Source organism: Chenopodium album, chromosome 18, assembly GCF_948465745.1.
Source record: "Chenopodium album chromosome 18, dcCheAlbu1.1, whole genome shotgun sequence".
Taxonomy (NCBI): domain Eukaryota; kingdom Viridiplantae; phylum Streptophyta; class Magnoliopsida; order Caryophyllales; family Amaranthaceae; genus Chenopodium; species Chenopodium album.
The window spans coordinates 33,819,166-33,834,513 of NC_137851.1; the positions used below are offsets into that span (position 1 = coordinate 33,819,166).

General features: G+C 36.7%; 1 protein-coding gene across 1 annotated transcript; it reads right to left on the reverse strand.

The window, feature by feature from the left end:
- Nucleotides 1–2,188: 2,188 nt before the first annotated feature.
- On the reverse strand, nt 2,189–14,828 carry LOC145592381 (uncharacterized). Its single transcript, XM_081648824.1, has 9 exons — nt 14,310–14,828; nt 13,296–13,455; nt 13,099–13,160; nt 9,562–9,656; nt 6,973–7,086; nt 5,099–5,164; nt 4,311–4,408; nt 3,771–4,186; nt 2,189–3,500 (listed from the first exon to the last, which is right to left on the reverse strand). The coding sequence occupies exons 1-9, from the start codon at nt 14,740–14,742 to the stop codon at nt 2,401–2,403; spliced, it is 2,544 nt and encodes an 847-aa protein (XP_081504950.1). The 5' UTR covers nt 14,743–14,828; the 3' UTR covers nt 2,189–2,400.
- Nucleotides 14,829–15,348: the final 520 nt, after the last annotated feature.

The window sequence follows — 15,348 nt, forward strand, 5'->3', positions numbered from 1 at the left end:
CTCACCCAAATTGTGAAGGCGTTATCCACTCCATTTAATCAAACCACGGCCTACCGCAGCAAGCTTCTCAACAATAGGCCTTCCATCCGCCATGTCCCACACTTTTTTAACCGTCACCTCGCAATTCTTATCAAGAAGCCATCCTGTTTCGAATCTAAAGTCGGTGCCCCTCTTCTTCTTTTTCTTCTTTTTCACTTCAACTTTGTGGCGAAGAAGTATGGCAGCGTGGTCAGACTTGACCTGACCTGAACCAGATGCTCCACAAATGCTCTTCGATAGAGATGAAGCCAAGAAGAAGTTGCTAGGAAACGATCGATACGCTCCCTAATCTTGGTTTCAGCTGAGTTGCCCCTCTCTCAAATGTACCATTGTCTTTCATAGCCTAGGTCACGTAAGCAGCAAGTGTCAACGGCCTCTCTAAACCCATCCATCTCTCTTCGAACTCTGTTCGTAACTCCCTCCTTCTCTTTCGTATCTTAAAATTTAATTAAAATCCCCTCCAAAGAGCATAGGCACCTCACTCTCTCCGCAAAGGATTTTTAAAAGAGCCCAAGTTTTGTGTCTTTCATCCTCCTTCGGCCACCCATAAATCCCCACGAAACGCCACACCACCACCCCCTCTTGCATCACATCCCCACATATATGATTTTGTGAGAATGACGCAAGATTGAAATCAACCCCTTCTCTCCAATAAAGACACAGATCTCCCGCTTTACCCCTACTGGCTACCCCAAAAGCATTAGAGCACCCAAACCTGTATTTTAAATTTTCCATTTCACTTTAATTTATCATAGTTTCCATTTCACTTTAATTTAATTGCTCCATCTACGGAGTTGACGAACTGCTCGATGATTACCCATACCTCTACAGTTCCAACATAAGAGATTCATTGATCCTGGCGGGGTTGGACATCCCCAACCTCCGCCGATACATTAAAAGGTTCTAAAGCATTACTCTTGTTGCGTTTCCCAGCTCCATAGTCTTCTACCTCCATCTCCTCAATTTCAAGGGATCGCTTCAACACTACAGTTGTTTGGTCATCCTCCATACTGACTAGCCCCTGCACCCTGGCTAGCTTCTTCCAGGTCTTAGCATTCCTCTTCTTCCTTTTTGCCTCTACTCTGAATATAAACATTGGGGCTTGAGGTTCTATTTCCACCGGTATCTTGTGTGATTGTTTAGTATGGTGATTTTTAATAGGTTCACTCTAAAGCCGGTCCCTACTCACATTCTGCACTTTAAGTCCTGCAGCAGGATCAGCCTTGTCGCTTTGTGTTGTCTCATTCTCCAACAACAGAATACCTTTATCCTCCTTCACCCCCTTGTTTCCATCCTCCTTCTCCTCAATATAGTCCCTTGTCACAAATAGAATTTTCTTCCTGCTCACAATATTCTCCATCTCCTCCACTTCTTTTGACCTCCTTTTTCGGGGAGTAGCCTTCAGCGAGGTTCCCAATCCCAATTTGTTTTCTTCTCCTCCTCCGTCACAGATTGGCAATCTCTCTCCGAGTGCCCCAAAACCCCACAAGCAAAACAAAAATAAGGCAATCGTTCATAAGCGAAGTCGACCCTCGTCTCCCTCCCCTTCTTGTCAATAATTTTTTGAAAACATCACAGCGGAACTGAGGTGTCAAGCATCACCTTTACCCTGCGGTAGCACATCCTTCTCAATCTCAATGATCTCCCCCATTCCCTTCACTAGTGCTTACACATAGGCGTTCGATCGACAACTAAAAGGGAGATTTTTTATTCTGACCCAGAATGGAAAATGGGTTAATTTTACATCTTCCGGCTGTTCGTCCCCTTTAATTTCCTTTAACAGGATCAACATGTTGTCAAAACACCAAGGTCTTCCTTCCAACACCTTCTCCTTATCCCTCCAATGGAAGAATTGGATTGCAAAGAAATTGGGGTTCAGGTTTCAAATCGCCAATCCATGGGCAAGTGCCCAAATATTTGTCATTGTTCTCTTAAAAGCTTCAAAATTGTATGATCTCTCCGTCAAAATCTTACCCATCAGCATTAGGGTTAGATTCGATTCATCCTCTTTAGGATCAATAGACCCCAAATCGATTGCATCTCTCAATTCATCATCAATAGCAGGGTAAACCATTCTTCAGTACAAGTTACATAAAGATAATAAATTTGGTAATCAAAGTTAATACGAAGTATAAGAATACTGTAAAGTAAAAAATGATGCTGAAAAACAATTATATTATCAAAAACCTAGTTTTCTTTCTTTTTTTCCTTAGTATTTATATGTACTTTTCTTTATGATTTTGATTAATGTCGTTGTACTGGCGTTGTAAGAATTAGGTAAATATTAAAAAAGCACTGGATAATTTCCAAAACTAAGAAAAACTAAATGGCTGTACAACCTTTAGTTGCTTTAGTATATACCTAAAAACCACCCAATCCAGTTATGTGTTTCTTCATGGCTCTATCTTTTCTGTAATGATTATTCCTTCCTCCTCCTCCCCGTCTTCCACGGCCCCTTCCCCTTCCTCTTCCAGCATTACCTCCACCATCCATTTCCGAAGGATCAGACTCCTCCACTTCTACTTGGTTCTGCTCTTCTAGAATCTTAACAGCACCAAGAGGACGGTTACCACCACGTCCGAGTCCATGTATTTGTTCTTTCTGGGCTTGATTAATTAAAGATGCTTGCTTTTGGTCAGCAACTGCAACAGATCCTTCAACCTTGTAACTGTAGTTCTTACCATCCTTGACATAAAACTGAGGTTTCTTTTTAGAATTCCATTTGGATGTAGCTGCGCTGGAACCAGAACCATGGCTTTCAGCCCCAGAGGACACACTCAATTTTGAACGAATTTTCTCACCTAAAATCTCCGTCTCCTCTACACCCGATTCCATAACAGTCATGCCGAGGTCATCAAAAGAGTCATCATACTCATCTTCATATTCATATTGTGACAACAAAGCAGTCGTCTTTTCCATGTGCTTCTCATCTCTAGAACCCAAAGTATCATGATCAGGTTGGTCATCTTTAGATTTTCTGATGAATCGTCCAACAGAAGATGATATGGAGGACCCTGATGAAGAAACTGCTGCTTGCTTTGGCTTCTGAGGTTTTATGATTGAATTTGTTGTAGGCAATTCTGTAGATTCCACAAAAATACCCTTTCCTTTATCTTTTTTTGTCAACTGTGGAGCAGACTTAGGTGGAATTTTCTTCAATTTAGTATCCAATTTCTGCAGATCTTCATGCAAAGTTCCCTCCAAAATCCTTTGAATCACCTCCTCAGGATTATGGTCATAGGCTTCAAGACAAGCTGATATAAATCCTTTTCCATAATCAGGGAAAAGGTCTTTCACTTGACTGATCTTTGACTCTGCAATTGCAGCATCTTCTGCCACTTGCAAGCCATCACTTCTACCAGAGTTTGGAGCACTGGGTAACTTTCTAGAAACGGCAGGTAATGGATGTGTCATCATCACAGTCAAGTATTGGTATTGCTCATCATCTATGAATACCCATCCTGCATCAAAACATTTGCATATAGCCATCATTAAAATTTGAGAAATGTTCTCCATTTGTGAAACAGCTGAATACACATAACAATGCTATCTCAGTCATTCATGTTGAGGCTAAGAAGTCATGCCCAAAACCAATTTATTATATTGGAAAAGTAGTGGTGAGCACACAGAAAAGGACAGTACAATGTCATACAGAGAAGAGACTGTTAAGAAATTACAAATGAAACAAAATATTTCTCAATAAACACGGCTTTGTCTAAAAAAGTATTTACCACTTTGTTTGAGGCTCTGAATTCTGTGCAAGGTTTGAAAGTTTCTTTCAATGTTTTGTAGGAATGTACCCCTGTGATGTTTGTCCTGAGGAACTGCAGCAATCTCCTTAAACGTTTGAACCAATATATCAGCCCTTATAACAGGATCCTCAACACTAGCAGGAAACATCTTCATGGCAGCAGGAAAGGGAAGGTTATTTTTAAATAACTCCTTGCTCAGGTAGCAATTATCTAATAATTTCCAACCAAGATCAACCAATCTTGAAGATAATAATTTCAAACTAAGAGAAACATCAGAAAGCATGGGAGATGTTTCCTTTCCTGCAGCTAATATGATTTGAAGCCCTTGTTGTAACGAGGGTAGCAGAGAGTCATGCAAAGTCGCAAGAACATTGACCAATTCCTCGTTACTGCGACTGCAAAAACAGAGCAACTAACTTTTTAATGAAACAAAAGGATGTCATTACCAGTTTATAAAGTGACAAATAATAACTGTTTGCATAAAACAGGCAAGTAAAATCTAAATTATACAATTGGTACCTAGCATCAACAGGGCATGCAAGGTAAAGAGCTGCAGGCTTATAAGCACTAACAAATGTGTCCATGGATACAACAGCATCATTTAGAAAATCCATCACCTACAAACAAGAACAAACATGGCAGACCATTCACAAAGCCTATACATTAAACCCGCCTAATGCAAAAGTAGGAAACAGTATGATGACTCTGGTGAACAGAGGGGGGGAGGGGGGGGGGAGGAAGGAAAAGAAATTGTTGTTACCGTTTACCAGAATTGGAAACAGTTCTGCTAGGAATACAGCTATGTTTCTCACAATCAGACATGGACAAACTATTATAGGATTTTAAGATAAAAAGGTTTAGGAACTGGAAAAGGAAAAAAAAAAAAATTAGCAGGAGCTTAAGATATGGTTGAATTGAACATCAAATTGATCAAACTCAATTAGAATCCCTCCACATTCAAGAGGTGGACGCAACTATAAGGTTTCTCTCTCTAGTTTTCTGAATATCCTCTCCTATTAATCATATCATCATCCACTACTTGGATGCTTGCTCTACGCCATTCCTGCCAACTTCCTAACCTCCACTTACGGTAACTAACTTTGGATACACAATCCCTACTTGCCCTTTGTGTTCCTTGTGGCATTGATTGGGAATTTTGGGCTGATTTGCTGCGTATTTTCCTACTTGATAGAGCTACTTTTAATTGATATTGCCACAATCAACTTAGATCAGAGGCAAATAGCAAGCAGAAGGAAGTCTCGCTTGTAGGTGGGAGGAGAAAAAACCAAGTGAAGAGATTAACCAACCTCTAAGTATTCTATATGTCGTTGACTGGGTCCATTGTCTACACGGCCACAAGCAGAAATCAAAACCTGTTCAAGGAAAGGAATTGAGTTAGATTTTTATAAATATTGATAGGAAACAATCTAAGAAGAGTAAATCATACTAAGTATACTCTAAGTTCAACTGAGCTTAGATCACCTCCCCAATACAAGCATGCACTGTTTGATATAATAAAAATAATAATAATAAGATTACTAGATAAGTTGTCAAAAGCCTTGAAAGGAGACAGGGAAGTCAACGTCAAACTTGAAAAGTAACCTATGTACAGCGACAAGTCTATACAAATATACAGAAGCCATGATTAAATCTTCGTACAAGAACAGCTAGCTACTTTTATAGGGGATACTGTCAACTACACGAGACAAGAAAGCTATGAAATATTAGAATTAACTTTCCAAGTTTGTCACACTACTTCATCTGCTAATGCCAAAAATTTCATGATGAGAGTCCCTCACCAGTTTCAATTACATGTATATTGTTTTGCATGAAAGTGTATTAAATCAATATATTTTGTTCCTTGTTGACCTTTTTATTTAACCAAGCTCTCACAATTTTTCTACATTTTTTAATCAATATTAGAGTAAAGGAATTGAGGATCTATGTAGAGCTATCCCCTTTATGTGTTTTTCTAAGATGGTCTGAGTTAAGTAGTATAAAAGGTCACAATGTTAAATTGCCACTGAATGTTTTATGATAAAAAAAATTACCCAAGCTATTGGGAAAGTAGCTATGCACACCTGCAAAGGGGAGGTTCTAAAAATTGAGCAGGTATCTAGGAACCATTTTATAGGATAACTATGAGCTGATAAATAAAAGGATAACTTTGTACTCCCTCCATCCCTAAAAGATTGCCACAAGATTCAGTTTGTGCACATGGATGAGCACAATTATTGACGAGGAGAGAGATGGAGAGAGCAAACTGAAATTAGAAAATTTTACCAAATAAAGTATGGAGCAATCTTTTAAGGACCGAGAATGTATATCACAAGAGATAATCATCACCTAACATATTTTTCATTGAATGTCACAAAAGCCAAGAAAATACAGATATGTCTAAGACAGATGATTAACAAAACAAAGTTTCATTTGAAAATTCATGTGAAATGCCTTTAATCAACATGGGATAATTTGAACTTACAGAAAGTATTAAACTAATTATTTAGTTCATGAATCTTTAGTTTAGGGTATTTGAAATTAAAGACTAAGAAAATAACTTATTCATTAATTAGTTGATTTTACTGCTGTTTGTAGCTTCTTCGATGAGTGGATTGTCTTAATGGCTGGCATATAAGATTGGATGATTTGGTCCCTGCTCATAGAGAGTGTACCCTTTACTATTGCTATTATGACAAATCTTTTTTTAGTTCATTTAGATGAAAGTAGAAATCAGAACTGATTTATCTTAGATATGCTAAAAGTACCTCTAAAACTACACCGACAATACAAACACATAAAGTACAAGTGGTATTCTAATTAAATCAATAAGTGAACGTTTTCCGAGCAGCAGCATAAATAAAATAGATATTACACTAACCATGGAATTTAAAAAGTATAATATTTAGGGTTGCTTGGGGTAATACCAGTAAGGCAGTAAGTAAAACATAGCAAATTCATGGCTTTGTCAGCAGTAAATGAACAAACAACACTTGAACAAGGAAGATCAGCAAATTCATAAACAAATTATGTAGCTCAGGTTCAGATGAACTGATCAACTGATTGATCAGATTAAATTCATCCTCCAGCCAAAAAGCTCTTCAACAAACTTATTCATCTTACATTTAGTCAGATGTCATTTGTTCAATATTAACTATTAAACCCAAAAGATGCAAAAAATTACCTCTAAAGATGAACTGCAACGTTCATACATTGTGCGAACAATGCCCAAGAAATGCGACAACATGGTAGTGAAACTTCTGTAGATATCAGGCTGTGCATTTATTGCATTCAAAACCTGGATCAGAAGAAAATAGTTATTTATAGTCTCATAAAAAGGAAAGCATTAGTATTTGTAGGCATAGCTCACAGCAGATCAATAATGTATCCTAGAAGGGCTATTGCACTTCCACCGGCATGATACTTAATGCAGTGGAAGTTCTATGGTAACTATGCAGAATCCTAATATATGAGGCACTTATTTCTTACTGAGCATGCACTATTAAATATGTATCTCCATCAAAACGTGCCTACTCCCAGCATCCAAAACAGAAGTTTTTTTTTTCATGCTTTATCAAACCACAATATATTTCCATATAGTAATAATCTAAGAAATGTCAGGAACTAATTTCAAGTAAGGACAAGAAACAGAGTACACAGCCAAAAATAGAGAACAAAAAGGCATAAACAATATTATCTGTAGAAAGTAACTTTTTAAAGGCAACTGCAATATATTTATTTATTTAATTAATAACAAAGAAATTAAAAGCATTATAAGATTAATCTAACTCAAAAATACAGAAGAAAAAAGCTTATCCAATATTTAATCACCATGGGAAGTAACCTTGGTAATAGATATCTCACCTTATATCGCTCATAGACATGACTTGAATATTTAGAGTGAAGTAATATGAAGCAACTTCCAATTTGAATAAGCATTCAAAGGGGTATTTTATTCTTTTGTTAATAAAAAGTAGTATTACCAATAAATTCTAACTTGTCACCAATATTCCGGATCCTAATACCAATCAAGTGGTAAATGATTCACTACTATCGAGTACTCCTTCCATACTTTATTATTTGTTCCACTTTCCTTTTATGGCCGTATTTTATTACTAGTTCCAATTCCTTTTTTGAAAACTTTTAACAATATTTACTATTTCCTCCCCACTAGTGGTCCCCTCTTATCATAATTTAATATTTTTCATATTCTCTCTCCTCCCCATTTATACTTTTGCTTTTTCGGATTTATTTTACTCTTCAACTAACCCCACTTGCATCATTAAATAATATTTCTACTGTTCCTCCAAAAACTTTATGTCCAGAGAAATGGAGCAAGTAATAAAATACGGATAGAGTAATAATTAGGAGGTTAATAAGTTAATATATTGAAAGAGAATTACTCCAAAAAGATTTATAAAAGAGGAACTTTTTCTTTCAACAATTTATGGAAATTTTTCTGGAGTAATATATTCTATACAAGCTTCTTTATCTCTTCCCTCTCTCTCTCCAGCCTCTGCCCTCAATTTTTAAACAAACCCACAAAGTACTAGCTTGACACTTGTCAAGATTAATTAAGTCTTACCACCTAAAAGAGGAGGTAAGACTTAGGGATGGCAGTGGTTCGGGTTAAATGGGAGACCCGCCCCATCCCCACCCAATGGAGGGAGGTTTGGCGAGTGATGGGGTGGGGATGGGTAAAAATGTGTACCCGCCATGGGTGATGGGGCGGGTATGGATTTTAGAGTAGACCCGCCCCGTACCCACCTTATACCCGCACCATATTTCAGTTAGAAAAGTTTAGAATTTATGAAACTTGATACCCCCTAAGACCCAATAAGCTTGAATAGTGAAAGTCCCAAATTTCTTAATCTAATTTGATATAATTGTCATTAATGTGATACAATAGAGCATCATGGCAATGGGTTTGGGACGATTTTGGGGCGGGTATGAGGTGGGTATGAATATCCAAGTGGGTGATGGGGCGGGGATGGATCCTATCTTGTACCCGATGGGGCGGTTATGGATGTGGATATTGTACCCGCCACGGGTGGTGGGGCAGGGATGGGTATAAGATTTTTAGGCGGGTATGGGTATGGGTATGGGTATGGAGGTACCATCATCCGCATCCGACCCGCCCCATTGCCATCCCTACTAGTAAAGTAGTAAGACTTATAGATTCCAGTAAAGGGAGAAATGAGAAGATTGGTTGAGAACTACTAGAGGATGGCTGTTCTCAGGTTGCAGGAGAAGTATGGTGAGCAGTCAGGCACATTGGGTTGTTTCCAGAGGATGGTTGGAGTCCTTGGAGAACTGTTATCCATGGCAGACATGAACATGAGAAGAGGTCAAGAAAGGTGAATAGAAAAGTAACCCAGAGAATGGTGGGTAATTGCTACTTTCATTGTGAGAGGTCACCCAATATAATTACTTTTCTCATTCCATCCCCAACTTTAACTCCTTAATTATTCTGCTATTATTCCCCTTAATCCAGCCATGATACAAAAAGACTATTGGAAATGTAGGAAATTGCATTACAAGGAAAGATTAGTCGCTGAGATATGTTCGTGGAGACTGGGCATAATATGACAAGTGGTGCAGTGGAAAATAATGTAATCACAGTTATGCTAGTACTAGAGAAGGAAAAAAAAATACAAATTCTGCAATCGCAGCTAGTGATCAAGAATAGAGCAGATGCAGTATGACAAGACTTTTTTCAAGTTACACTACAGGCATAAAAGAATTTTAAAAAACAATAAAAATAAAATCTCACCAGCAATCTGGTCAAATGTTCATTTTCATGACCATAGACTGCACATAAATCCAACAACTTGGGCAAATCAAGCAATTTTTTTTCCTGCAAAAGGACTAAACATAGAACAATGCATTAAAAGCAAACACTTACCAAAAATGTTTTTACCATAAACTAATTGCTATGGCTATGGCACATTGATAAAGAATGGAACAAATTCACAGGCATACTCAAGCACCACATAATGTGTCATCATCTGTCACATACAAATTTTATCAAATATAAGTGGAAGAAATGCAAGTTTTGTTACAAAAATTTAGTTGACTTGCAGGCGTGCATAATCACGCACTTGTTCAACAGCTCGGTTCAAGTTTGATAAGATCACAAGCTTCTAATATTAATGTGCCTATTGATAATACAATTATGGCTTAGGCAATGTAATTAGAATTGGCATTCTACTCCAGATCATAAGGAGCTATATAATAAGGTAAGGTAAGATAAGATCCTACAACATTTGCATACAACAACACCAACAAAGCCTTAGTCCCAAAATGATTTGGGGTCGGCTAACATGAATCTGTCATAAGAAATTGTATGATATATAGAAAAGGACAAAACAAAACCATCATTTAAAAGAGTTTGAAAAAAGGTGAGTAAAGTGAGTAAACGAAAGAGCATTTAAGAAAGATTTAAGGGAGTTTTAAAAGAGAATTAAGAATAAAATTCAAAAAAGTTATTACTTAAATAATAAGGTAAGATAAGATCCTACAACATTGCATAATTCAAAAATTACAATTAAATAAGTTATTATTTGTCATATTAGAAAAGCAACTTTATAATTCAAATCTTTTAATAGTTCATTCAGTAGTTAATTGCATATTGATTTGCTAGTATGTGAGTATTAATGTAATTTATGATTTTCTTTTAATCATAGACTCTAAGTTTCAAGGAATAAGAAGCAACTGAGAGAGACCAAAAGACTTTCTTGGGAGTCAAAAGGATTCTTTTGTATGTGCTTTAGGGTCCAAGACTCGAGAATGTAACACTCAGCCACTCACTAAAATATAGCATTACCAAGAGGGCAATCTAAGGATATAGAGTTTTTATAGTGTTTAAATGATCCTATGAGCAATTCCACAAGAAATGAGAATGATCTAAGTCATTTGGCCATATTTGGATCATAGACTCTAATTGCAATATAATAAATTTGGATTTTGGCCTTGTCAATGAGAATAACTTATGAAATTGTCATACAAACTTGATAAGTTTATAACTGCATTTCCTGATTTCCTCTTCAAATTCTCATTACCTTTGTAATTGCCACAGCATAGGTTAAACCTTCAGAAGCATGACTCAAAAGGAAAAAATATTTAAAAAGAAAAATACTGACAATGTAGTGAAAGCTCTAGAGTTGAAACCTAACTCTCATTCTTAAGAAAAATACTGATAATGTAGTGAAAGTTCTAGAGTTGAAACCTCTCATTCTTAACAAAAATAATGACAATGTAGTGAAAGCTCTAGAGTTATAGGTGGAGTACCAGAATGGGTTTGACACTCAATACCCAGGTTCTAAAGGCCCGCCTCCCACTCCCAACACCCCACCCCCACCCCCCCCAAAAAAAAAAAAAAAAAAAAAAAAAAAAAAAAAAAAAAACACAGAAATAGAAAGCAGTGCAAGTCACAGAGGTTATAATAAAGAGAAAAGGAAATACAAGATTACATCATTTAACATTTATTCTTAAAAGGAAAGACAAGACAGCTTTTAGAAAGACCAAAGAGATGTACCATAAAATAAATAAACTGTTGTCAGAAGTTAACAGTGAGCCAATCATTCTCAAATAAGATAAACAAATCAAAGAAATCCCCATAAAGCAAGGAACCATTTCTGGTGTGAGGACCAATATCCTAGCCCATAGGTCTTCTATCCATTCCTGGCGTCAACGTTCACATATTAAGAGTGCTTAAAGGGGTGACTCAGGGCACCCCTTGCTTTCCTCAAAATCTTAATAAGCAAAGAACCCTCAAGTATTTGAAACAAAATTCTCTTGAGTTTCAAGTTTGGAAAAAAACATAGTCTAACCAACTCGCCAAATTAAGACAACAGCATGATAGGGTTTATGTTACCAGAAAATGCGTACAATTAGTTAGCAAAGAACAAAAATAATAAAACAAATCAATTCCATTGTCTATCATTAGTACTTAAAGATTTGGTAAACAAACAGCATTAGTAGAAGCCAAGTAAAAGATAATATCCCAACATCAAACTAAATGTATGGCTCCAACTCTACATTCTTCTGATCAAAGACCTAAGTCAATAGTAAGTGTCCATCTTCAACATAGTCCGAAAGTCTCTACGATCAAAAGGCTTTTAATTCAACTCCCAATTAGCAATTTAGCATAGAGTAAATCAAATGGCCCACTAAACTGTCATGTAATAATTTATAATCAATCTACCATATATTTAAATGCCTTTTGCAGCAAGGATTTACAAAGAGCAGCATTTTTGGAATATCAGTGGTCAGGTTGAAATGCCTTTTGCGATAGTATAGGTAAGACTACAAAAATTTGACGCCAGGACACAACCTCTAACTCACTGCAAACAAGATCCACTATAGGCAATGTAATGATGTTATGGTACTGCTTACTCCAAGCAGGGAAAACAATCTAGTAGCATAATATAGATACAGAACTAAACTCATTATTTAAAATTTCTGATAATTATCTGTAGAGAATCCTAACATAACATGTCAAAACAGGTAAAGCAACTACCAGAGGTTGCTTCACAATTATAAAATTACAGGTCTTGTAAAGCTTTAACCAGGGATTACTTCACTACTCCACATCGTGCAGTGCTCTAATCTAAACATTATTAGCACAGCCCATGAGAAGTTTTCTAACCATTATGTATTAAAATACGTATACATATACATTCCATACCGCACAGAAGTTATGAAGTCAGCAACACCAGAGCAACAGGGTTTTTTTTTCCCCAGAAAACCACAAGAAAACATCATTCATTAGATTATAACTAAGTAGAACTTTTACCCAGAAAATTTCCACCACATAAATATCCCCAACTTGGAGGCAATGGGAAACAAACTCCTAACCAAGGTTGGGAAGTTAGAGCTCTAAAATTGAGCTCCCACTAGATTTTCAGAGCTCAAATCTTACGAAATCAATAACACTAGAGTTCATGACAAATATTCATAATTTAGTTCGAAGCTTAGTCTAGAGACACAATGTTCAACATGTTGATTCAAACTTCAACCAATTTTTAACTATTAACCAAGTATTTAGTGCAGATGACATGGAGATTATGGACATCATATACTCCGGCAATGACTGAGAAGATACAAATTAAAACAGTCATTTGGACCTTGCAAAAGAACATCCCAACGAAGGTTAGATTATGTTGCAGAAAATCAAGACACATCCTCTTTCAATTGCACAGTTTATAGTGCAAAGTGCAGCTTAAGCACAGTATGATTATCTTATATAGCCATGAGCCATGCCATTGAATGGTCCATTACAACTCCAATAGCATCTAAGACAACCCACCTTGGTGATCTTTTTGACTTAGGCTTTCTGTGGCTGGCGAACCAGGATCCTTATTAGAAGATCTGCAATAAAAGTTCGATACATTCCAAAATAATAATCATATAACACAATATGACTAAACTTCACAAATAGAATCAGACTGAGAAAAGAAATAAATGCTACAATATTTAGCAAGGTTATTAAAGCTGAAAACTCACATCCTATACAATAACATGAAAACACGGCGGCTTAGCTCTAAGTCCCCAACAATAACACCAGCAACAATTCCCTTGGCTCCATGATAAGGGAAATCATACCATCTACTTCTAAACTGCAGGAAACTGTCAAGAAATTCGTGCAAGGAGGTATCTACCGCCACTGAGGAGAAAAAGGCAGCAAAAATACCAAATAGAATGAATAACAATGCTTAGAAGCAAAAGAAAACTGCAGTATTAGATGCATGTCTACAAAAACATGAGAAAACGTCTTATCTACTTCCAAAACAAAATGTGTGCCAAGTAACATTTCCTCACCAAAAAAGTTTGAAGAACTCATTTTTACAGATTGCATGCCATTGCCTGAAATCATGATTATGATGATAGATCGAGGCTAAGCAGCTTAGGTAAAAGTCAAGCTGATTGACATAATAATAAATTATCTAACATAGACATAGTGACATACAACAAGCAAAAATTTCACATTTCAATACAGATATTAATAGAGGTGCTTAAACAAGAATCAGCACAAACGTAAGTATGGAGAAAATATAGTGCCCAACTCTTTACTCAACAATCTCAAAAATTTCATATTTTACTTATTGGCTAATGTATTGGGTATTCAACAATGGAATGATTATTACCAACAAAATCTCGTGCCCTTGAAGAAACAGTTGAAAGCTGTTGCTTATTTATGTTTGACAACCATTTCAAATCAATGATATCTCATCAAACAGTACCAAATTATAATGATTCATTATGAAATACACCATCATCCATGTAGCGTTGCTAATGCGATATATATTACTACCTCCGTCCCTTATTTACATGCCAATTTCTAACATTTATTAATCACATAATAAAGAGAAATAGGCAGGTAAATAAGGGACAGAGGGAGTAGCATTTTACACAACGTTAAAGTCTTGAAGGTGATATCCAAAACGACAATAATACTCAGTGGCATATAAAATAACCAAATTATTTGTATAAAGAAAAAGGGAGTTAGAAATTAATAACCTTCACGCCAGAAATCTCTAGGTTTTAACTTGAGCAACCTAGCCAACTCTCTGTTAAGAAGATTGACGACTCTCTGAGACTCGAGGGGATCTAGACCACCTTCCTCTGCACCCAAACCAACAGCTACAGCTTCATCCTGAGAAAGGTAATTTACGAAATTGCCCCCACCACCATTGTTGCTACTGGAAACCCACTCACCATTACCGCCCAATTGAACTCTGCCACCCTTGAAATGAGCAACGGATGACGCTGAATTTGAGGATTGAGATTGACGCACAGAAGCAGAGAAACTAGGGTTACTGGTTTGAGGGGTTGATGTTGCTGAATTATGGTTAGTTTTGGGGACGAATTGCTTCTGGGTTTTGCCACGAAAACCCCTGTTGCCGGTGAAATTGGGGTTTTCATGCCTGTGATTAGACGATCGATTTGACATTGTGAGCAGTTTGGAGAAGAGGGGAACGAGGATTGGAAGGACGAATAGCAGGAGGGTTGGCCTTAACTGATCAGCGAATTTTGTTGTCTTATTAACGGTAACTCTAAGATACATCATTTTGTTTCTACACGGTAATTTTACCGTTATTCCGCCGTTAAAATTTCATTGGGCTCACTCTCAATTAATTAATATTTTTTATTCGATTTGTGCGTTGAAAAATGTTCAATTTAAGGCATTTGGGGTTATTTTGGAACTTAAGGAATCAAATTAAACTCATATTTCACAAAAAAAATAACGTAAATGTCTCATTTTGCGTATTAAAACGTGAACATGTAAATCGAGACATTTCTTAACACATCCAACAGTTCCTGCGGCAACCCTTCCCTTCAAACAGATTACCCATTCATTTCAATTCTCAAAGAAAATTGAGATTTTAGGGCTCACAATTCACAAAACAAAGATCATCATGTTTAAATTAGGCAACCAAATCGAAGAGCATTTACTAATTGAATCGAAAACCCCTCAAAACGAAGATGACGAAGTGCGATTTGCGATGGACGGTGGACGAAGATGACGATGAACGATCTACTATTTTAGTTCGCTTGG